Genomic DNA, 25,063 nt, shown 5'->3' with positions numbered 1-25,063 from the left:
GCTCGTGAGCCGCAGTTTGCTGACCACTGCGCCTAGGCCAGCATCTGCCTGTACAGTCAACTGTACCAAAAACACACACACATGCAGGGCCTGTGCTCCTGTCTACCCAGAGAACCGACTTCCAGATGAGGCTCTGGTTTGGAGCTACTTACCTGCACCCATCTTGCAAAGTGTTACAGACCCCTTCAAGCGAGTGGGCACTTTGGCAGAATTCTACCAACACTTAAAATAAGCACCATGGACACTCTGAGCCAGAATTCCACTTCTAGGAACTGACCCCACGGTTCACTCACATCTCATGCCAAAGCAGCACAAACAGACGTGGCTTGGGAACACAGGGCCCCCAAAGGAGACGAACAGGTGCTGCGAAACCACCTGGAAGGCAGTGGCCATGTGCATGGAGCCCTGCAACACGGACCACTGGGCTCTAGGATGCCCAGAACCAGGTGATGGGGACACGGCCACTGTTTCCCCATCCAAATTTTCACCTTTTAACCGGCAGTGATTTTTCCTGAAGAGCAGGCACTATGACGAAGCATTTCACTCCCTGTCCTTATCTTTCCAAACAGGTCTCACCATCATCCATCTTCTTAAATGAGGCCAAGGTTGATGTAAGCTTCCCACTCAGACTGGAGACTCTAGGACTCACCAGGCCCAAGGCCATCCTGTGACCACACCTGGGGGTGGAGACATGGCCTCCTGCCTCCCACATTCTAGATATAGGCCAGTGACCTCTAGACATTTCAGGGCGAAGGAGCTGGAGTTGACCTGCCCGTGTGCTTTCACCTGGACGTGAGCAGAGTACAGCTGGGTCCAGTGGGGCAGGCTCACACTTCCCACGGGACTGACGGACTATCTGCAGACACAAACTCAACACAGAGGAAGTCCCAGAGTCCCAGTGACTGATGCAATGGTAAAAATAGCTCAGCAGCAACTGAGGGGTGGGCGGCTCTCCGTGAACCAGGCATTTAAGAACCCCCAAAAGAGAGGGGTGGAGTCTGAGTGCCTGTTGGTAGTTATGTGTTTCAAACGGGAGCCAAGGACACAAAGCTCAAAGGCAGAACTGCTTTCTCCTGGGGTTCTCTCTATCTGATCCCAGCTAAGTAGTAGGGAAGCCTGGGTTGGGGGTGGGGATGGGGGTGGTGCACTGACTAGAGAGCTAACAGTTGGCTGGGCGGGGGCTGAGGGCAAGGGCACGGGGAGTTTCAGGGCATAGTATGGTCATTCCCCGTCAGTCAGGGTATTAAAGCAGAGAGTGCTCACCCATCACGTGATGGGTTCAGAAGTCTGTCTGTATCTACAAAGTCTAACTGCCCTCACTCTCAAGTTCAGACAGTCCCCAACTTATGATGGTTCTTTGACTTACGATTTTTCAAGTTTGCTATGATGAAAAGAGAAACATTCAGCAGAAACTACTTTGCATTTTGAATTCTGGTCTTTTCCTGGGTAGTATACGCAGTGTGATCCTCTTGTGATGCTGGGCAGGGGTGAGATGCAGCTCCCAGTCAGCCACGTGATCACAGGGGTCAAAACAACTGACACCCTACATGTCTGTCTTCCCTGTCAAACAGTTCTGTCAACTGCAAGCTCAGGTGAGTTGCTGAGCATGTTGTGGTGAACTTGTCTGAGCTCTAATGCTGGGTCTGTTAGGTGGGCATATCACACACATTTTCAACTTAGAATGAATGGGTTTATCAGGATGTAACCCCATCGTCAGTCGAGGAGAATCTATAGCCATATTAATACCGCTAAGAAATGAAACACAAGGAACAGAGTATTCAGCAAAAGCATGTATTAATTCATTTACTGGAAACTGGTTAAAAATTAAGGCACTCCAAATGTTATGGTTTCTTGAGGTTATAATTTTTGGTTGCTTTTAGAACTATTTCAGAGAAAAGCATGTGGACTTGGGGTGGCCTTTCAGACGCCCTAGTGAGGGCTCCATGTCTTGTGAGAGGAATACACTGTACTCACTGTATTTAATAATCCCTAGCTCTACTGTCAGCTCAGGAACCTACATTGAATGATTTTACATACATACTAACTACTGTATCAATACAAAAGTTCATTAAAGTCGATTACAAAGTTTCTCCGATGAATAAACAGCAGAAAGTAAAAATTATCAGGCTGCTTTAAAATATTAAGGAATGTTTCGTAACACTGTAAAATGCTGTCAAATGCCCAAGTCAGAGAAATAAGACTACAGACTTCGTTAAAGGTTAGTTTCTCAGTTTTGTAGAAACGTTAATTCCCAGCACCAGTCTCCATGGTTCAAGGCGTGTCATGCTGTTTTGATCACCCTGGTCTGCAGGTGAACTTTGTGTGATGGCAGAGCAGCAGGCGTGTGAAGACTGAATGCATGGCTTCTTTTATGTGCCTGTTGGCCTACTTTCCCAAAGCTACATGTTTTTCTAATTCAAAGCAATCTGGCACTGGGGAGTATGTTCAGATTTAAGAAAGGCTGCTTCCACTGTCACTTCATTGTCTGCTGCTGTCCCTGCCATGAGTTCAGTCTATTACTGAAGCCACATTTCTTGCTCTGAAAGAAATGGAACCATCATGTACGGTGCCACTGGGCACCCGGAGGCCACAGGTGACCTGCGAGAACCCGCCTCTAGAGGGAAGTCTCATGACACACCTGAGCCAAAGGAGTGCGGCTCAGAGCCAGGGTCATCTTAGAAGCAGGACAGTCACCATTGTTTCTGGGTAGTGTGTGGAGATCCCCTCAGCTGGCCCTGGACACCCCACTTCCCAGGCACAGAGCCCTTCCTCCTCAGGGATGGCACACAGCCCAACGGCAGGGAGAGTCTCAGAGCGCCTCACACACTCGACTGACACCTGTGTCACTGGGGCTAGAACAGCGAGCAGGGCAGTGAACAGCACTCTCGAGCGCCAAGCAGGCACATGGGAGTACCCATCTTCTGCCTTAGGGAGGTTGTTTCAAAACTTCATTGACAATAGAGGTTTTCACTGGATAACAAGCTTCATGGTCTGCTAAAGATACAAATTAAAATATACAATGCATGGTCTGAACATTGATAGTGAAGTTTCCTGGTGAAATCTTTTAGGTGGGGAAATAAATCCAGGATTTTTTAAAAAAGGTTTTCAATGCATTCACTCTTCAATGTGCTTCATTGCAACTACAGCCTAGGAAGTAGGGCCCCTGACACTGTGTCCTGCATGCGGAAAGCCACCAGAATTGACATTTGGGAGACGGGGCAACAGGGACTTGAGGCCCACACCTGTGGCTTTAGGGGGAAACGACGAGGGACTGGCAGATCCTCCCACGTCACAGGCAGAGATGACTCTCCTGGCTGCTATGTGGAGCTGTTAGTGGGTGGATGTGAAGAAGGTTCGCGCCGCTGCAGCAGGAGGATGGCGTTAGTGTTGCGGCTATTGGTGTGCAATCAGCTTATAAACTGAGATGTGGAATGTGCATGATTCCTCCTCAAATTAACAACAAAAACAAAAGCAGCCTTCCCCCACCTGCACAGGCTTAACATTTCAGGTGACTAAATACAGAATCAGGAAAGGGTACAGAAGCTCACAAGAACGGACAGCATTCAGGGCAGCTGCGTCACGCTCACTTCATCAAGGTCAGCAGGCAGGATGGGGGCGGCCAGGCCTGCAGACTGCTGTCCCTAGGAGCGCCTTTGGGACTTGACACGGCAGGAGTGTGTTTTAGTTTTCAAATCTAGCATATGGGTTTTCTTCTTTAAACAAACCTGCAAACAAAATGGACTTGGTTACAAGTGCATCTAGGCAACAACAAAATTCAAGACAGCAATACAACTAAGCTTTCTAAGGAGGTTTACTGAGGCCAATAGGAAAATGGGGATCCTACGCAGGTTTGAATACTATGCTAAACCTTTTCTGAAAGTCCAAATACAGTGACTTTAACACTGAAATAAAATGTGCCCAAACCAATAATTTTAAGAAAAACAGACCCCAAGAAAGAAAGACTTACTTGCTCAAAGAAAAGTTAAGAAATTTAAAGCCAGGGGAAAAAAATAAATTAAATAGAAACAATAAATAAATTTAAAAATAAAGGAGAAAACTGGAGTGCACACACAGAAAAAAGAAAAGAAATTTAAAGCCAATATTTCTTCCCCCATATTAGTGGTTAGCTAATATTATACAGAACAAAATAAATAAATAAAGCACCTTCCTTTAAATGTCCTTATAAATGTGGATTAACTTTTAAAATTAAGGCTGTAAAAAGAACTAAGAAGGTCATCATCAATTAAACTGTCAAGCATTTACATAACTAGTAGAATCTATAGTGCTAAATAAATACCCAGACTAGGAGTGTTCTCTTTGCAGGTGGAAACACACACAGACTCTCTCTTGGTAAGAACCTGTACTATACACTGAATTATCTAGAACCATTGCAACACACTTGCTTACAGCAGGGTTTTTTAGGGCAGGGGTGGGGAAGAGATAAGAAGGGAGAGAGAGGCAGGGGATGCAACATAGTGCTCGTGTCAGAAGGGGAGGGGAGCCTCAGGCCTTGGGGAGAAAGTGCACAGATTTGATAAAGAACTATCATGTCAAATGCCAAGTACAAGCAGTCTAAGGAAAAGAAACAGCTCCCAGCTCTACTTCTGGTTCAGAAGGAAAACTGTTCCGTGCTACGGAAAGCAAACGCCTTCTAAAACAAGACCTGGGTTTTGCCTGCACTGGGACTAGGGCTATTTACATTAATATTAACCAGATGTCAAAGCTCCTTTCGAGGCTCCTCACTTTCATGGAAAATCAAGCTGTCCCCAGTCACAGGAGTGTACATGGCCGTTCGGTGGGCATGGGCACGCACCCAGGCAGAGGCACCAGGGAGAGTGGGGAGTGTGCTGACGCCACTGGACAAGGGAATTGCACCCACACAGGAGCCCATCATCACCTGTCCCAGGACAAGGCCCAACACTGGGGTTTGTGCTGTGGGCAGGAAGAGCATGGTGGCCAGGTGGCAGAGAGACTGGTGGCTCTGACCTCACATAATTCTGAAGGCCTGTGCAGCAGCACCCAGAGGAGGCCAAGGGGTGGGAATACACAAAAAAAGGCTCTACCAGCCATCGGACTGCTCATCTTAAACAGAGACCGAGCGGCAAGAGGGGCAGCAGCCTCATGCCTGGAACCAACACTTGGAGGCCACCAAGGCCAACCCCAGCCCGAGGCAGGGCAGGGTGCACAGCGCACACTGGTGTCCTTCAGGAGGCGCAGAGACAGTGAGTAGGACGTCCAGCGTGTGGGCCGGCTGAACCAGCGTGCACAGCCCAGAGTACCAGCCCTTGTCAGAGAACTGAGCCTTGAGGATTTACTGCTTTAGTGAGTAGGATCCTAATCTTCCACCGCAACACAGTATTTCCTTATATACACTGAGGACTTCAAAATAAGTGCATTAGTTGGATAAGATGTTGACATGTTCCTGGTCAGATTTAGGATTTAGCTCAGCTGCTTGGTCCACTTAACCGAATCCCCAGGTCACAAGGTCAAGAGAGGCAGAGTGGCTCAAGGCCAGAGGCCCCAGGGCTGTCATCAGTGAGGGCCTGGCCTCAGGACAGGCCAAGCAAGTCCACTTCTCTCATTTCCAACAACACTGAGCCATCACTGAGCAAGAGCATCAACGCTCATATTGTCCACGGATGTGAACCAACTAAACACAGGAGCAGACCTAATGTTCTCCAACACTGAAAAATAGCCTCACCACCTGCCCCCCAATCTCTCCAAGCAAAAACCGAAACAAACCCAGGACAAAACACTCAGAAACAGGAAAAGGACAGCATAGCCTCTGTTTTGGTTGACGCCTTAAAGAAGGAATGCAGCTCCACACACAGAAGTTGGGAGATCCCAGGGTGGGGGGAAGGCACAGAGAAGATCAGACTCACCCCCTCCATGTCCCCCCCACCCCCTCAGCAGACCTTTAAGGCAAACAAGATGTCAGACCAAGAAAGGGGCTACAGCAGACCCCTGTGACGGCCCACACTTCATAAGCCAAGTATTCCTGGAGCAGTTTGGCTGAGATAAAAATATTCATCTTTTAAGACATTGCATGGAATTAGTTATAACAGCACCACTTGGAAAGTAGAGCCATCTTTCTGTCCCCATACCTACAGTTAGACCTCACGGACGTCAACAATGACCAAGATGGCTTGGCAGCAATTTCTCACCAACTGAAACAGAGATTCAGTCGATTCTTACCGTATTTTTTCCTGATTTCATCATGCCTTGACTTCATCTCTGCCCTCCTAAAAAACAAACAAAATCTTGTTTAGCATCAACATACAATGTAACTTTAAAAGAAGCGCCTTCCATTTTCCCCAGCAGAGAAGCTGTGGTTTGTTCTCCTTTTCCAGAATGAGAGCAGGGTGGGGCTGAGCTTGGCCATCAGGCCACACTCCCACTGGGACAGGCAAGGTGATGCTGAACACAGCCTTCTGAGCTGCTCCAATATCATGCTATTCAATTCTTTATTTCAATAAATGCAATTCAAATGTCCAATACTGATTTTTTAAAAAAATTGTTTTCTCATATAAAGAAAAGGTAGTACTCAGTAAAAACCTTATGCTAGGTTCTAAAGATGATTAGGAACATGCAAAAGCTAGTTTTTATTTAGGCCCATGACTTCAGGATGATGACCTGGAGACCTGTGGAGCCTTAGGCCTTATTGGCTGCATTCCTGACACGTGAGCACCTCGTTCCTAATCAGGCAGGGAGTGGCCAAGGGCTGCATCACACACACCTGCCAAATGCTCTATAACCAGGAAAGTGCTGATCAGCGCTGGTGGCACAAGGCCGATTCGGCCAGGGGCTTGAGACAAGTGACCAGATCAAAGGCTTTCCTCCCTCTCTGAGCCTTGGTCTGCTTGCAAATGAAGATTGAAAAACTGCCTTCAAAGGCTCCTGCCCCTGCAGCGTGAGAACCCACTACCATGACTGTAAGCAGGAAGGCTCTGCCCGCTGCAACCTCCAGCTGCAACCCTGATGTCACCGACTGGAGGAAACGGACAGGGAAGCAGCAGGCCTATGACAAGGAAGGTCGTGCCCCCTGGCTAGGTCCCTGCATATGTAGCTTTTCACTCTTTGTACCACAACCTAGAAAACCCACAAACACTACATGTTCATAGCTTTTAAAAATGGAGAAGACTTGTGACTTATCAATGTCACTTTCCTGATCTGAGTCCCCTTAAAGCAGTGGTTTTCTCAACCTTGGCTGCACATTAGAATCATCTGGGAATGAGTCTGTGGCCTCACCTTTCTTCCTGCCGTATTCTCCTCTCTTCTTGCTCCCTCATGGCCTTCTCCTCGCTTTTGTCTGGCTTCCGGCTCTTCTTCTTTCTGCAGTAGCAGCAGTAGCAGCAGCATGTGGCAACCGCCAGGAGGATGAGGCCCCCAACCACCGACATGGCGATAATCAACGCCTCAAAGTTCACTGTAAGGGCAAAGCGGCCAAGTCAGAGTTGCTTGGAGCAGGAAACCCCGGGGAGCAACACCCCCTCCTGGAGGGGGAGCTATGTCAGAGTGAGGCCCACGCCTGCGGAGCAGGCCTTTCTTAGTACACAGCTGTGCCATCTAACAATTTCTCCATTAATCAGGATGGATCCAAGTTTTGGGGTCCACCACCAGATACTGAAAAGATGTGTTAAGACCGAGGAGAGTTAAAACCAGGAAGGAAGAGAATACTCAGCTGTGTATTTGGACTTTCCTGAAAGAAAATTTAAGCCCAATACAGCTCATTTAATTACTTAAGTCAAAGTCAAGAGCAATACATTTATTTTGCACAGGAACTAAATTCTGACCACGGCAAGCAGAAGGACAGGGGATCTTCCCCAGGGGTTTGAAAATGGCTTCCGATCAGTGTCAATGAGTTTATGACTTTCTGTCCAGACCAAACTTCTGAGACAAAGACAAACTTAACACAAGTTTTACTTTCTTTTCAGCTCCTCCTAAGGATTTATAAATTAAAACCAGTCACTATTTTTTTATTCCATCTGAACTCTAATACTTCTTTTGTGAATGTGTGTTTTTTTAAAATATATATTTTATTGATTTTTTACAGAGAGGAAGAGAGAGGGATAGAGAGTTAGAAACACCGATGAGAGAGAAACATCCATCAGCTGCCTCTTGCACACCTCCTACTGGGGATGTGCCCGCAACCAAGGTACATGCCCTTGGCCGGAATCGAACCTGGGACCTTTCAGTCGGCAGGCTGACACTCTATCCACTGAGCCAAACCGGTTAGGGCTGAATGTGTTTTTTAATCATCCAGTTAAAACAGCCACTGAAGCCCTGGCCAGTGTGGCTCAGTTGGTTGGGTGGCCAGGTGGCAGAGAGATTGCACCAAAGGGTTTCGGGCTCAATCCCCAGTGGGGGCGTGCAGGAGGCAGCCTTCTGATGTTTTACTCTCGCATCCATGTTTCTCTCTGTCTCTAAACAAATTAATTTAATAAAATCTTAAAACAAAAACCCCCACCAGCCATTGAAGAGGCTTGAAGAGCCACCTGGCCAACAGTGGGTTCCATGCTTTGCATACCCCATACCAGCTCCAGCTGCTTCTGAAAATGAGGTTAAAATGCCACCACAGGAAGCGGATAATCTCTAATCTCACTTGTGGTCCGGGTCGGGCTTGGATGGTGAGTGTTCTGCTCTGGGGACAGGGAGGCGAGTGGAGGGCTCTGTGCCGGTATGGACCCACCTCACATTCAGATTGGCTCCCAGCAGAATAGCACTCACTTAGGGTTTACCCAATCATTTTACAATCAGGAACAGTGTGACATCTGACCAAGTCCTTCTGAGCAATAACCGTATTCGCTCCTTCCTTGACCTGCTCTAGAAGCGCTGGAGTTGCAATAGTGGTGTAACTAGAAAGAGACCTTCACTAGCAGATGGTGTCGTTTCTGACTCGAGAACTCTACAACCATCAACTTTAAAAATGACGGAGATCAATTAGATAACTGGCTCTGAAATATATCTACCCCCAAAAGAGCTTCCCTGCTTAGCAGCTAAAACCAGTCATAAAATAAAAACAGAAATCACATCATAATAGGAAGCAAAACTATGAGCCCTTTCCCTGTTATCCTGTATGGCAATCTATGACCCTCTACCAAAGGACATAAAAAACGACCCCGGGTGACCCTGATGATGGAGTGACATCTTGCTTCTGGAAAAAATTTCAAAATGGCAAAGTCCTCATTTTTCTCCAAGCACACTTATATTTTTAAGGTTATTATAATTAAAACTCCAAAACATTTTTGCCTAAACTGGATAAAAGGATTCTAAACTGTAAGAGTAAAAAGCGCCTGTGCCCTGGCCGGCATGGGTCAGTGGTTAGAGCATTCGGGAGGCAACCAATCAATGTGTCTCTCTCACATCGATGTTTCTCTCCCCCCTTCCTCTGTCTCTTCTTTTTCTACTCTCTCTGAAGAGCAATGGAGAAAATATCCTCGGGTGAGGATTAACAAACAAACAAACAAACAAACAAAAACACACCTGTGGTGGCCCTGGCCGGGTGACTCAGTTGGTTTGAGCGTCGTCCTGTACACCAAAAGGTGGTGGGCTCAATTCCTGGTCAGGGCACATGTCTGGGTTGCGGGTTCAATCCCCAGTTGGGGCAGGTGCAAGAGGCAGCCGGTCGATGTTTCTCTCTCTCCAAAATCACTAAACATATCTTCTGGTGAGGGGGGGAAAAAACCAAAAACCCACCTGTGGTATAGGCCTAACATTAGTGTTAAGCGTACCCTTGTGTCTGGTGAAACCAGGAGGGCCTTGAGTGGCCCAGCAAGTTCCCCTCCCCACTAACTCCCACAGGCGAGGCCCCCAGCCAAACCACCGTCCTTACTCTGGGAACCAGGTGCAGGTGTCATTTCCCTGTCAGCCCTTGGAATTGCTCAAGCAATCACATCTCCTCTCTGACCCAGGCACCACACCCTCTTGTTACTGCAAAGCCTCCTCCCACAGCCGCTAATTCATCCAGTATCCCCTCCCCAAGGGCTGTGACTACAGGTGATGAGTAAACTGCCATGGATCTCGTCTGTCCAGTGTCGGGTTTGACCATCCCTGTGAGCCCTTGGGAGGGACTTTCATTTCACAAGAGAATTATCAAAACTGCCCTCCACCTGGAAAGGAGCTCATCATCATTAGCCTTCAGAGAAATGCACATGAAAACCACGGTGAGATCCACTCACACCCACCAGATGGACCACACCGAGGATGACTGAGTGCCCAAGCACTGGCAGGGACGTGGAACAACTGGAAGCCCCACATTGCTTAGAGGAGCATGAGCTGGTACACCACTCTGGAAAAATGCCTGCAGCCCTACTAAGGATGAACACGTGGTGAGGCAGCAATTCTACACCTACATATTTGCCCTGTGGAGGGAGGGCTGGCACACATTTAACACAAGACCGCAGCAGCACCGGAAGCAGCCCAAATGTCCTTCAGCAGCAGAATGGAGGCACACCTGTGAACACTGCCTGAAGTCGGAGACAAACCGGCACACACAACACACAAGGAAGGGCCTCAGGCATACATACTACGGGGTGAAGTTAGGTGAGGCAGCACAGGACCTCCTTTATGTGAAGGGCAGGGACAGGCAGCACTACCTATGCTGATGGCAAGTCAGTCCAGCAGTTACCCACGGAGTCCTGGCATTAACAGCTGTGGGTGCCAGAAATGGTCTGTGTATTTTGCTAAGGGGGGAATCAGCTATGTACTCACGTAAACGTTTACTGAGTAGATGTATGTGTGTATACATGTGTGTTTATGTTGCAGACTGTAGTCTATAGAGGGAGACTTAAGATGTGTGCACCCCAACAGAAGTTAAACTTCAACTTAAACAGCTCATGCTCAACATGCCCAGGGTCCCAGGGTCCCCTGGTCCAGGAGTGGTCTTTGTGAAACAGTGAGCAAGGACAGGTTCCATGGAGAAGACAGTAGACAGGACGGAAGCAGAGGGCAGTGAGGCCCAGTGAAGCCTTTCTGGTATGAGGACAGCAGAGAGAATGGTCAACTGGGTGGAAATGACAAAGGGTATGTGGGCACATGCACACACGTGTACGCCCACACAGTAGGCCCCTCAACTACACACACACACACACACACACACACACAATCCTGGATTCCCTGGGACCTCAGCACTACAAGTGAGTATTTCTAACGGAGGCTGATGGATTCTAAAATGGAATTCAATTAGAAAAAAGACAGATAAATTAGGAATAAGCTGCAGACACACCAAGCGAAGTATCAAGGTGCCCTAAGAAAACAACAGCTCCTTTATGCAGCTTAAGACGGTGGCCTCGCCGTCGCCTGTGTAGCTCAGTTGGTTGAGTGTGTACAGTGCACCAAAAGGTTGCCAGTTCGATTCCTGGTCAGGACACAGGCCCAGGTTGTGAATTCAATCCCCTGTCAGGGCATGTATTAAAGGCAACCCACTGATGTTTCTCTCTCACATCAGTGTTTCTTTCTCTCTCTCTAAAACCAATTTAAAAGTAAGTAGATAGACAGATAGATAGAAAGAAGGTGGTCTCTGTTTGACCCCAAACCTGAAGCCATAAAAAGAAAGGATTAATAAGCCCAACCACATAAAAATGAGTTCTGTGTAGCAACATATACCAGCAACCTAATTTAAAAGCAAACTAGAAAAAAATTAAAATAAATAAATAAATAAAAGCACACTAGAGTCTGTCTAGTATGGCTCAGTGGTTGAACGATGACCCATGAACCAGGAGGTCACAATGATATATATATATATCTATATTTAAAGCAGACTAGAGCCCTGGCTGGTGTGACTCAGTTGGTTGGAGCATCGTCCTGTGCACCAGAAAGTCGTGGGTTTGATTCCTGGTTGGGGCACATGCCTAGGTTGCAGGTTCGATCCCAGTCAGGGTGTATATGGGAGGCAACTGATGGATGTGTCTCTCTCATATTGATGTTTCTCCCCTTCTCTCTCCTTTTCTCCCTCTCTAAAAAAATAAGTATATACATAAAAGTAAACTAGAAAACAATTTGAATCTCACAAAGGGGTAATTTCTGATGACAGAATACCTGTAACAGCCACATGGAGACAATGGGACACAGGCCCATGCTGAGCAGGGATTCCTTGCTTGGGAAGTCAGAGTCCCTACAGGAACCACAGGGGTCACAGTGACCCACGAACATCACCAAGACATAAGGTGCTGAGCCATCCAAAAAGCAGCCTTCAATTCACCACCCCCAAGGGTGTGGAGTCCCAGTGCCAAGGCTGAGGCCTGAAGGGGGCCTCCAGATCTGCAAGGACCCCCCAGTTGAGACACCACAAGCTCTCACTGGCTCCCCAACTTCCCACTGGGAACATCAAAGAACTACTGGGAATACATTTTCTGGCAGCTTATGTTAATGAGCACAACCAAGAAGCCAATTTTGTAAAATGAGCACTTACCCCAACAAACGCCCCAGCGTGCAGAGCTCAGCTTACAAAGAGAAGCAGGGGGCAAGATTTTTGCCACTGGATAGTCCACGCATGTTTTATCCGTGTTGCACCAAAGACACTGAGAGAGATAAACATTAAATGTTAGAAATTCAACGTAAACACCAAAGAACCAGACGGTCCAGGACCTGATTCCCTAAACCATCAGCCACCTGGTCTGCTCACCCTTGGAGGATGGTAACGGCCTGGGCTCTCACCCCAACACAGAGGTTCAACTGCCCACCAAGAACCATGTCACTCAAACCACTTCCATTAGGCACCTTGAATAGCCACACAGCCTCTGTGTTGTCATGAAAGATGCCAGGCAGCTCCCCCCGCCCAGGGCCTTTGCATGGGCTGCTCCTTCTGCCTGGAACATTCCTCCCAGATGCATGTGGCTCTCTAACCTCCTCCATGAGGCCTAACCTGGGAAACCTACTTAAAACTGCCCCCTTACCTCCACCCCTGCTGTTGCATCGCCTCCTGACACACTCAAGCTGCCTATCATGGCCCATCATCAGGAGGATAGGCATCTATGTGCATCACTGAAGGATCCCTCGCAGGCGGACCAAGGCTGGCCCATGGCAGGACCTCAGTATGTTAGTGGTCTTCTGTGACCGTGATCCTACCTCTGACCTCTACAAGAGCAGCAAGTGAGTATTTCCTCCAGCCGTCTTATAGATAGTGCAACCGAGGCTCAAAGGCACCTACTGGAACCTCACAGATGCCCCTAAGTCCTACAGTGTCAGGGGAGAGGCGGTCTGGGGCAGGGACAGCGCCTTCACCCAGTGCGTGTGTGCGGGGGAGTCTGGAGCTGGCACTGTGGGCGTTGGCAACAAAGGAAGTGGGGCTTAGGCTGCAGATCGTGCCTGCACAGGAAGAACTTGGCTTCTTATTTTAGATCTTAAAGGTAACAGTTTTATGGCATTCTTTTTCCTTTGAGATTTTAATAGGATGGAAAGTCATGGTATTTTTTTTTTTTTTTGTCCCAGGTTAGGATGAATGTCTACTGCAAAATATATTAAAACAAAGGCTCCCCAGGCCTCTTTACATAGCATCTACTTTACTGTGTTGTGTTTAAAATGTTGAGCATACTTAATAAACAGCAGGAAAAACCCTTTTTATTTTGGCTGTTTGAGAATATCTTGCATTTTAGTGGTTTTGTTTTGGTTTAACAATGTTTGGTAAATCTTCCATTTTCAAAAAGCTTAAGTTTTAAATGTCTAATTTTCCAATTTTATATGGTGATTTTCCAAAAGCCATAGATGTTCACTAGGAGGGTAAGTTCTCTCCTGTGGTGGTGTTGTTACATGAGTGAAGGAGTATGTTCGTGGTAAACAATTTGAGTGACACCAACAGGACACAGAGCGTGCCCTCAGCCTCCCTCTAACCTGCTCAGGCTCTTCAGGCACCCGAGGCACTGCCCATCCTTTCAGAGACTTCTGTGCACCCCTGGACCCACACACGCACGGCCTACCCCGGCTTTCACCCCCCTGCACGTGTGGCCCGCAGCTCTGACTTGATCTGTCTGGGTTCAGATGGGGGTCAGGACTTCAGATGAAGTGCCCTCCCCACTGTGATCTGAACGTGTCCCTCACCTGCACCTCCCAATGTCCTTCCCAGAGAGGGAGAGCTGAACAGGACAGTGCTGCACAGGTGCTCTGGGAACTGCAAAGCCACATAGACTCTAAGCCATCTTTATGGCTGAAATGACTTCAATAGAAAAACCCAGACACTGAAAAGAAGCAACATCAAGAAAATGCCACCCTGCGGACCAGAGCCCCCCGATCTGGTTCAGCGTTGTCAACGATAAGACCTGAACCTGCAGTATGAGCTCCTTCCGGTGTAACCGGCAGAGGTAAGTACTATAACCCACAGATGTGTTTGGGACCCGAGGCCCAAACATGGCCCCACGTCTTGAAGTGGGAGTCATCTGATACATCTTTCCTGACCCGCCCTTGGTCATTAAACCCTAATGTGAGGGAAAGGGAAACACAGGCTGTGTAGTTCCAACACACGCAAGGACCCGGCCACAGCGGGGAGGCAGCCTCCCCCAGGGCCCTAGGCCGAGGCCCCACAAAGGGTGTTTTCTCTCCCAGCTTCCCTACCCCGGGTCAGCTTCTCTCGGGTCCTCGGTGCTGACCACACAGCGCTGCGGTGAAACGGAGCCAGACACTCACAGGCTGCTGGATCGGGAGCTGCCCAGGAAGTCAGTGCCTGAGGAGTGGCAACCGGACTCTAACAAAGCAGCACTGTTCCCACAAGCCCTGTGACGGCCAGATACGGTGGGAGGTTTCCCCAGCAGCACATGTGACTCTCTACTTCTCCCTGATGGCCTGCTGCACACACCCATGTGCTAGATCCCAGGAACAGCTACCCTCTTGCTCAAGGTCACACAGGGACTTGCAAGAACCAGGGACACTGGAACATCCTGGCTGCGAGGCTCACCTCCTGACTAGTGAGCTGTGAACAGGCTGACCCACTGGACCAGATGCCCCCAACTCCCCCCTTGACCTGGCGCCTGTGTGCCCCCTGGCTCTCGCCTCTCTTCTCCACTCCTGCGTGCAGAGCTGGGAGAGAAGCATCTCCCTGGCCCTGGTGGAGACACGGGACACAGAGAGCTAGGACTCTGGCTAGAGGTTTACAGGCGGCTCATGTTCCTCTGACCCCTCAGCGGTGGATGACCAGGGCTTTGGGCCTCTATGGTCTAATGACACCAACATGAGGCCCTAGTCACAGGTTAACCGTCACCGGTTGACCCCTCTGCCCGGCGCTCATCCATCTGCTCCTCTGTCCCCGCAATCCCTGTCTGAACAGCACTGCGCACCAACGCTCACCACCCCCTCAGGGGGGTCTGAGGCTTCCCCACCGGCCACGCATGCTCCCACCACAGGCCTGGTGCACACCTTTTATGACCCCATACCTGTTCAGGAGTTAAATATGCCTATTAATGATGCTCAGGTGGCATCTGCAGTCCCCATGGGACAGCTGGAGATGCCTGAGAAGGGATAAAGTAATACTTAATATCCATCACAAAAATCTCCCACATCCCCACCCTCTGAGCCCTTAACACACACCAGGGACACCCCCGTTAGCAAAAGTGGGCCTGCTTCCAGTCACGTGCTACTTACGGAGACATTTTTCAGGCACTCCTCACAGGTCTTGTTTGTGTTCTGGGAGCAAACTGTGGGGGAAAAACAACAAATCAGCCAGGAGGGCAGGGAGGGTGCTAGTGAGTGATGCACAGGGTCCTCTCTGGGCACTAAGCCTCCAGGGACAGAGTAGTTTGAGCCCCGCTGCAGCAGGGCACCAAGAGGTATATGAAAACACCACACACAGTTGTACCCACGGGGGTCTTTCAGAAAAGGTGACTGAGCATACCCTCAGGAGGTGAGCCACAGGGTCCGATACCATGGACCACTAGCCAGCTGAGGCCACCAGCTCAGCAGCAGACACTCCCTGTGGAAGCTAAGACCACAGCAATGCCAGGCCCACTTGACTAATGCCAGGGCTTTGGCCCCTGGCCAGTCCCACCAGCCCCTCAGAGAGGGGGTATGTTCTGGGCACACACGGAAGAAGCTGGCTGCAATCCAGGAGCGGCGCTGGGGACCCTCCCAGCACTGTTGCCTCAGGGAGGGGTCAAACCCCACACCAAGATCGTGTGATAAATGAAACATTTCCAGTATGACATCAGGCAGCTGCTAATACCCCACCCTATCTCCTAAAACAAACACACACTTTGAAAAGAACTCTGCACAAACTCATTAATCACCAGGAACTGCAACTTAAAGTCATGATAAAATACCACTTCATTACCATCAGAATGGCTAAAATTAAAGACTGACAATCCTAAATGTTGGCGAGGCTGCAGAGCAAGTGGGGACTCTCATAAGTTTTGCTGGGAGTACAAACTGGTCCCACCACTTGAAAAATAGAGCTGGCGCTTCCCCATAAAACAACATATATGTCTACCCTATGACTCAGCAATTCCACTCTTAGATAGTTCACCCAGGAAAAATTAGAACATACGTCCACAGGAAGACTTGTACAGGAGTGTTCATAGCAAGTTTATTTTTAATATGCCAAAAGCTGAAAACAGCCCAGATGTCCATGTATAGCAGGATGGACAGACGAACGGACCTGTCACCAATAATCTAAATGGAGCCACTTGAACATTGAGCCGGAGCTGCCACGCCAGAGGAACTGCCTTGCATGTTTTCATTCCCGAATCTCTGGAATGTTAGAACAGGGCAAAATAACCTTTGAACTAGACCCAAGCAACCTTGTTTCTCAAAAAACTATTTGTAAAGAGAACAAGAAAGCACATACTTATAACTATTGGACTGAAAATTAAAAATACTATTTAGCCCTGGCTGGTTTGTTCAGTGGTTAGAACACCACAACCAACTGATGTGTCTCTCTCACATCAATGTTTCTCTCTCGCCCCCTCCTCTCCCTTCCTTCCACTCTCTCTTCAAAAAAAAAAATTAATGGAAAAAATATCCTCGGGTGAGGATTAAAAAAAAAATCCACTGTTTAGAATTAATGTCACCATATTATGTTATCTGCACCAACAGCCTTCCTTCTACTGATGTAATTGTTCCCCTTCCCTTTCTCATAAATACCCATTGCTTCTGTCTCCTAACTGGGGCAAGATCTGGGTTTCCGCCTGAATTAGTACATCTACCCATAACTATCCTTATTGATCTCGGCTAAATGCTGCTGCCTCTCACTTGGAAGGGCCTTTTATCTTTAGGTTAGCATCATCTTATAACTCATCCAGAGGCATACTGCTGTTCCTGCATTTCACTGTACGCACAAGTTATCTCAAGAGAAATAAATGTTGAACTCTAGTTAATGACATGCAGCGAAGTACTGGGGGAGAGTGCAGGATGTCTGTACCTTACTTCAAAATGCCTTCACGGAAGGATGAGGGGAGGAGGGACACTTGTACAGCGGCGACACAGCACAAGGTGAAGGATAAAAGCTGAGTTTCTTGGGTATATGAGTGTTGACTATACTATTCTTTCAATTTTGCTGTATGAATATTTTCATAATAAAATGTAGGGAAAAGAGCTTTAGTTTCTAGTTACATTTTTTATTCACTGTATTTGCTAAGTGGGACTTACTCTAAAACAGTTGGTTATTCTATTCAATAGTGTAGTTCTTCTACATTCCATTTCTCTAAATAAAATCCTATTTTATTTTAAATGAAATATAAATCCATTCTTTCATGTATTATTCTGCAGCAATTATTATCAAATAGTGTTCTTTTCAGCATCTCTAATGGTGTGCTCTTGGGTTTATGTTGAAGCTTATTTTTAAACTATTTCAAGTACTCAGAACAGATTTCACTTAGCTTCAGGAAAGAAAAGAAAATTGACAACCCCTGAAATGCCTTGATTTCTCAAAATACTACTAAGAGAGACAGGGCAACAGTGGCATTTTGATAACAGCCACCGCCATTTCAGAGGTCCCAATGCGCGGGCACTGGGAGAAGGGAGAAGCAGAGACCCCCGTGGTGTCAGGATGAGATGAACTCTGAAAAACTCGGTTCCAAGGTCTGTCCACTAAAGGTCCTGGAAAGGACAACACCCAGTAGCTAGGGGCACGTGTAGTGCCCAGGCCTTGGTTTCTAGACGCTGTTCCCCACTAAGAGAAACCAGGGCTCCCTGGAGAAACGGCTGAGTATAGAGTTGGCACAGAGGAAGGACAAGATCAGCCCTGGGCAGCTTGCTGTGCCAGAAAGTGGCACGAGTTGATGGATAAATGGTAAAAGGACCCAGAAGCAGATTGGAGTGGGGGGTCCTCCTTGTTAAACTGGGACCATTTAAATAACCAAGTGAATGACAGCAATGGACTCTGATCTCTTGAATAGTCCATGGTTTCATGCTGACATGAAATATATAGAGAGAAGGCAACTAGCAAAGGTGAAAGCATTTCCACTTTGCAACCATCACAGTGAACAGGGACGCCGAGACCATTGTGCCCACTGGTGGTGCTTTCCCATGTTAATCATCACTTAATCAGGAGAAACGGCACCTGAAAAGTGATCGAAGTATCACCAGAGTAACCTGTGACCACATGACAATGGGACAAAGTGACAGCAGGTGCCTCCCAGAGGGTGAGAGAGAAGGACAATCACTGAGTGGTTGAATCCTGTCAAAATGCATTGGAATCAAATCAAAGAAAACCCAGACAAGACCAAACTGAGGGTCTTTCACAAAGCAGCTCTCTGAAAACATCAGAGACTGAGGAGCTATTGCAGAGGAACAGATATTAAGAGACATAACTAAATGTACCATGTGAGCCTGGATGAGGCCAGACGACAGGATGGGGGACACAGAACATTCCTGGGAAACTGGGTACAAGGATGACTATGTTAAGTCCAATATTCAAGTATCATTATCACTGGTGATTGTCCAGATTTTGGTCTTATATTCCCGTGATGTGAAAGAATGTCCTCATTCTCAGGAGACACACTCTCAAGAATTTAGGGGTCTCACAACTGACTCTCAAATGGTTTGGTTAAAACTAACAAGCAGACAGGGAGAAGGAGTGGCAAAGCAGACGTGGCAAACGCTGTGGGAGCAGGAAGGGATTCGGAACTCATTGTTCTAATTATTTCTTCAACTTATCTGTGGCTCTGAACTTTTTCTAAATAAAGAGTCAGGCAGGGGAGGTAGGTGGGAATCTGCATACCACCTAACACACCCCCCCTCCAGTCCTTTGTGAAAACTTCTACAAGGAAGGGCGCACTTCCTCCTCAGGGAGCAGGGGTGATGTGGGACAGGAATTTTTTCCACGGGGATTTTCATTTTTAAAGTCTTTGTGAACTGGCCTTGCGTGAACTAAAAGAACTATGCTCCAAAGCACACACCCTAAGCTCCATCCACCCCAGAGCCTCTGATTACGGGCCAGTATGAGTCAACAAAGAAGCATGGGAGGCGGAGGCCAAGGAAACGGCCCAGCCCGCCTCCTGCACCAGCACAGCCAGGAACCGGGCAGGTTTTCAACCCAGGCAGAAACAGCCATGTTAAACAGGTTCAGAGCTGGGAAAGGCCATCCTGTTCTCAAACACCCCCATCCTCCCGCATGGTAAGAAAAGACAATACATTAACCATTTGCTGCCGCTTCAAACAGGGAGTTTTCCTTCACTGCATCTCATCTCATCACAGGATAGAGAAAACCATGTGCTCAAAGCCAGAGAAAACAAAAACATCAACACTGTTTCTTTCTTTTTTATTTATTTTTAAATAAGTTTTTATTGATTTCAGTGAGTAAGGAAGGGGGGGAGAGAGAGAGAGAGAGAGAGAGAGAGAGAGAGACATCAATGATGAGAGAGAATCATTGATCGACTGCCTCCTGCATGCCCCTACTGGGGATCGAGCCCGCAACCTGGGCATGTGCCCTGACTGGGTATTGAAACGTGATCTCCTGGTTCATAGGCCACACCAGCCACACCAGCACTGTTTCCTAAGTCTACTGCTGAATGTGAACGTCCTGCCTGCCTTCTGAAATCTGATGACTGATAAAATCTTCAACTTAGATTCTATTTATTAACAATTAAAGAACTTCAGGTCTCACTCACTCTGGATTGTTCTTCTGTAGGATACACTAACCCATGACCCACTTTCCAGTTCTTCTCAGGTGAGTCAACTGAGTAAGTACAAAAGGACATACGCTAGCACGAGTAAAGAGATAATGTTTTTTAAAAATAAGGAAACAAGTAAGTATATTATTTATGGTCAATATGTCATACAAGAGGCCAAAGGGCTGTAGCTGCTGAGCCCTTAGGCGGTGGAACAAGCCCCTTATTCGGGCTTTGTGCCCCCACTGCACATGACAGAGCTGACACTGTCCATTTCACATGAGAAATGAGGGCAGAAAATTCTCTTAGACAAAAAAGCCCTGGCCACCTTCCTATCCCTGTGAAAAAGAGTAAAGACTGTAGTACATAACACCATGGACCACGTGTACAGAACCTACTGAGAACACCTACACTACCTGCTGAGAAAGCCCCAGTTCTTGGTGGGCAGTGAAGGAGGCTGCAGACCCCTGCAAACCCAGCCGCTACTATCAGGAGCGGTCAGGCTCTAGGTAGCTCCTTTGGGTCCCTCTGTTTAAGACACCAGTCTACGGTCCTTTGAAGTGTCTTCTCTCCCTGAGATGTGCAGATGAAACTAGGATGGAGTCTGATACATGCACAATACAAGTGGGGTCCAAAAGCACAGGGAGGTTTCTTCAATGCCTGGTGGGTTCCTCCCATCTCCCACCAGCAAAGCACACAAGAAGACAGCAGAAATTGTTGGTTTTGGATGGGCATGATGTTTGCTTAGAATTCACACACCCCAGAGGGTTAATTTTAAGTATGACCTTGACTGGGCTAAGGAATGCCTAGGGGGCTGGTAAAACCTTATGTCTGAGTGTTGTCTACTTGCTGGAGCTAGGACTTCTATCTTCTCCTGCCCTGGGACATCGGTGTTCCTGGTTGCTGGGCCTTCAGACTAGGCTGCAGCTTACACCACCGGTTTCCCGGTTCTCAGGCCCTCTGATCTGGACTGAGCTACACCACCCGCTTTTCTGGCCTCCAGCTTGTAGTCGGCAGATCTCGGGACTGCTCAGTGTCCAGTCATGTGAACCAATCCCTCACAATAACTCTCTTTCGCTACAGCTATGTTGGTTCTGGAGAACACTCATATCCTTACAAGGAAGACACAATGTTTTAAATAGTGTACACACATTCCTACAGTACTACAAGCAGAAAAAAATAGCACACTAAGTACACACTCTGTGGGAAGGGGTAGCCTCAGCGCTCTAACAGTGCCCCCTCGAATGCAGACCCCAAGGGCACCTGGACAGCAAACACCCTAACAACACGACACCATTGCTCCCATCTGACGGTGTTGTTGATGAGAGAAACAACAGTTCACCCACCACTGACCCAGGACTCTGGGCACCTCTAGGAGACAAAAGTGGGACACTGTGAGCTGAAGCAAATGAGAGCAGCTTCCAACTGGACTGACAGTAAGTGTTCACGCTGTGGCTAGAAAAGGAGCTGCTTTTTTACCAAAAAATATTAGGACAGTTTTAGTTTAATTCCCAAACACTTCAGGGCCTTTCCTGACACGCACCCTCAGCCATTGAGAAGATTCTTGCGCAATTAGATTCTTTTGCCAGATATGCATTCTGTTTCCTAAAAAGCAATCATTCCCAATTTCTGCTGAGAATTCAACTCAGACCAAAAGTTCCCTCTACAGTGCAACTGGACTGCTTCGCGAACCAATGTCGCAAACACACACACAATTATTCTGGAAGCAGACCAGAAGAAACTCCAACAGTCCCGCACTGGAATAAGTATGCAATAGGTCACAAAGAGGAAAGGTGTTTACTGTGCTAAACAGACAATGTCAAAGCCTGGGCTTAACACATTGTATGCGGGAAACGTACTTATACGTTTTACGTATTTATACGTCCTACCAGTGTAGTAGAGCGCGGGACACGTATTAATACGTTTTTTATAGACTAGCGGTAGAATGCGGGTAACGTATAAATACGTAAACTAAAGTTATCGTAATTTTACTGAACGTTGCCATTTGCGCAAAAAATTAGCAAAAATGGCCCGCGCCACCTGTTACCGTGCGATAAAAACTACCCGCAAACAATGTTAACATGCGTTGGGAAATATACTGGCCTCAGGCTGGGCTACCTCAATTCTGCTTGTAAAGATCTTGAAAGGGAGACCCACAGGCCCGCCCCTGGCTCCATGTCCCACAACTAGTGATCACATGGGTAACTCCACACACAGCAGCCAGCTTGAAACATTTCTGAAACAGATGGACACTACGGTCTCCGCGCCCGCACTTCCCCATTTTCCACCGGGCCCCGGGGCTGTGGCCCCCTCACCTGCACCTCCACCAATACAGACCTCCACGCCTGCAACTCTTTTGCCCCCAGGGCATGCAATTTGCTCCACTAACACTCCCTCACCTACACCGCTCCCCACCCTCAGCACCCTGAGAGCTTGTTTCTTGGTCAGTCTCCCCAGAAACTCAGCTTCTCAGGCACCGACAGGAACCCTGGGTCCCCACCGTTTCCCAGCACCCGCACACACAGGTGGTTAGTAACAGGCGGGACACACCCATGCAGAAGGCCCCGCGGGTCCGGAGTGCGGCAGGGGTCTGCCCGACCGCAGGGGCGCTGCGCACGCATCCCCACCTCACCCTAATGCCCTGGTAACTCCGAGGGCCCCTCCTCCAGCGGGCAGTGCCGCGGGCCTGGACCCCCTCGCCCTCCCGCGGGGCGGCGGCAGCGGCTGAACCAAGACAAAGGGATGGCCAGCCCCCTCCAGGGGCCCAGCTGCGGCGAGACCCGCGTGACCGGACACTCGGGTGGCCGCCCCCGCAGACCGCGGCCCGGAGGTGGGGCCGCGACCCCGCGTAGCTGTGACCACCCCGCATCCCAGAACCCCTATGCCTCCACGCCCCCTGCCTGGCGCCAGAACCCCGCGCCCCCCTAATCTTCCCCCCGACCCTCGTAACCCCTCCACGGCCCCTCCGCGGCCCCGCCCCGCCTTAGGACCCGAGCCCCCTCCGAGGTCCTCACCTGATCCGGGCGACTCCTGCAGCGCGGCCGCCTGGAGGAGCAGCAGGAGCAGCGTGGCGCCGCCGAGGGGCAGCCCCCAGCGCACTGTCCGCCCGCAAGCCCCGCCGGAGCCCATGGTGGTAATGGCCCAGCTGGTCGGCGGGTCGGTGGTCAGCTCGGCAGCCTCGACCAGGAACAGACTCGCGCCGGAAGTGGGCGGGGCGGGCGGCACTAGCGAGTGCGCAGCCGCGAGCCCAACTCGCCCCGCCCCTCGCCCTCGGGCCCACCCTTGGCGGAGGGTGCTCCCGCCTCCCCGCGGGACGCGAGCGGGGCTCAGTGCGCCTGCGCAGCGGAAAGGCGGAGGCCGCGAGGAGCGCCCCCTGTGGGTCAGTGCTCCTGCGCGGCTGAAAGGTAGGGTCGCAGTATTTTTTTTTTTTAAATATATTTTTATTGATTTCAGAGAGGAAGAGAGGAGGGAGAGAGAGAGAGAAAGACCCATGATGAGAGAGAATCATTGATCCGCTGCCTCCCACACGCCCTCTTCTGGGGATGGAGCCTGCAACTTGGGCATGTGCTCACACTGGGAACGGAACTGTGACCTTCTGGTTCATGGGTCAATGCTCAACCACTGAGCCACACTGGGCGGGCAAGGGTCACTGTCTCTTAATTCGCCTGCACGGCTGTGAGTGGTATTTGGAAGAGTAGAGGGTGTGCTGCAGCCTTGACCCTAAAAAGGTGAACAAGCCCTGGAAGGTGGCCCCAGGGACTGACTGTGCCACAGCCTCCCCTAGCTTGATCCTGAGGGCCACTCAGAGCAAATACTTGGCCAGAATCCCGCCTGGAAGAAAGACACCCCCCAATCCTCTGCTGCCCTGGCTAGCGGGCCATTCATCGCTGAACCCTACCCCCCCAAATTCCCCAGAGCCCTGCCCTGGGCACCCTGATCCCTGACCATTCACCCACACACCTCTATCCCCTCTCCAGTCACACCCCCACCACATTCCCATGAAGGAAAAAGGGGCTCTGTATTAAACTAGTAATGGGCAGTAACCTCAGAGGATGAATTGATCACCAATCTCTAAGTCATGGTCAAGGTGAGTACTCACTGGTTTTCTAGCAGACTCTCTGTCTCCCCCCGGCAGATGGAATTCCCACTGATTGACACAGCCAGATGTTACCTGAGCTCCTCTTCCCGGACCTGGTGTTCTGGGCTGGGATTCCTGGTGTGGGGTTGAGACACCAAGCTCCTTAGGGGTTCCCTTTGCAGCTGAGATGACCCTCCAGATTCTCAGCTGCTACACGTGGGTGGAGGGCCAGCTCTTTTTATGTCTCTGCCCTTCCTACCAGCTGCCAAGGGGCTTCTCCTGTAAATCCTTGGCTATAAGACTTTTGCTCATCTGGTCCTCAGCTGCTTATTCAGGCTGATTGTTCTAATCTATACTTTAGGTGTAATTCCAGGTTAGTCCTGGGAGGAGGTGAGTGTAACTTCCACCTACTCTGCTGCCGTCTAGGATCGTGTTTCCTTCGATCTTGCTCTAAGTCGGTCACGTGCTTTCCTTCCCAGCACATGTCATTTGCAACTTTGTACTGGCTATGTGTTCCATGCACCTCCCTGAGGGCAGGAATGTATCCGTGTTTGTCCATGTTTTCTTCATGGTGACAGGCACTTAGCCATGCTCCATTAGTGCTTTATGAACAAATGGATGCTTTAAAAATCAAGAGTTATGCTGGGATTGTAATAAAGAGCCATACGTTTCCAGAGAAGACAGTAAGGACTAACATTACCTGAAAGTGTGTTTATGTATGAGATTGTGGACTCACAATTCACAACCCGTGTCCACATCCATCATCTCTCCTGTCTGTGCGACATGGAGATGAGCAACACGAAACGCAAATGTGGTTGCAGAGGGTGTTAAAGTCCTAGAGACCGTGGCCCTTTCCTGGGACCCCTGGATTCCCCACCCTGACGGGCTCTCACTGGCTACACCCAGACCTTGCTGACACGGTGCCAACTGGCAGGTGCCCACGTGTCTGGTTCTCACT

At 49.1% G+C, this 25,063-nt stretch overlaps 1 protein-coding gene across 1 annotated transcript; it reads right to left on the bottom strand.

Moving 5' to 3' along the window:
* Nucleotides 1-1,777: 1,777 nt before the first annotated feature.
* On the bottom strand, nt 1,778-23,247 carry LOC118675290 (PTTG1 interacting protein). The gene is made up of 6 exons (XM_036347771.1): nt 23,042-23,247; nt 15,568-15,620; nt 12,410-12,518; nt 7,249-7,426; nt 6,196-6,242; nt 1,778-3,725 (listed from the first exon to the last, which is right to left on the bottom strand). The coding sequence occupies exons 1-6, from the start codon at nt 23,154-23,156 to the stop codon at nt 3,682-3,684; spliced, it is 546 nt and encodes a 181-aa protein (XP_036203664.1). The 5' UTR covers nt 23,157-23,247; the 3' UTR covers nt 1,778-3,681.
* Between the last annotated feature and the right edge of the window lie 1,816 nt (nt 23,248-25,063).

Source organism: Myotis myotis, unplaced genomic scaffold (genome assembly GCF_014108235.1).
Source record: "Myotis myotis isolate mMyoMyo1 unplaced genomic scaffold, mMyoMyo1.p scaffold_m19_p_2, whole genome shotgun sequence".
Lineage (NCBI taxonomy): Eukaryota > Metazoa > Chordata > Mammalia > Chiroptera > Vespertilionidae > Myotis > Myotis myotis.
Note: the sequence above shows the minus strand (reverse complement) of the source record. Positions and strands in the feature narration are given on the sequence as shown.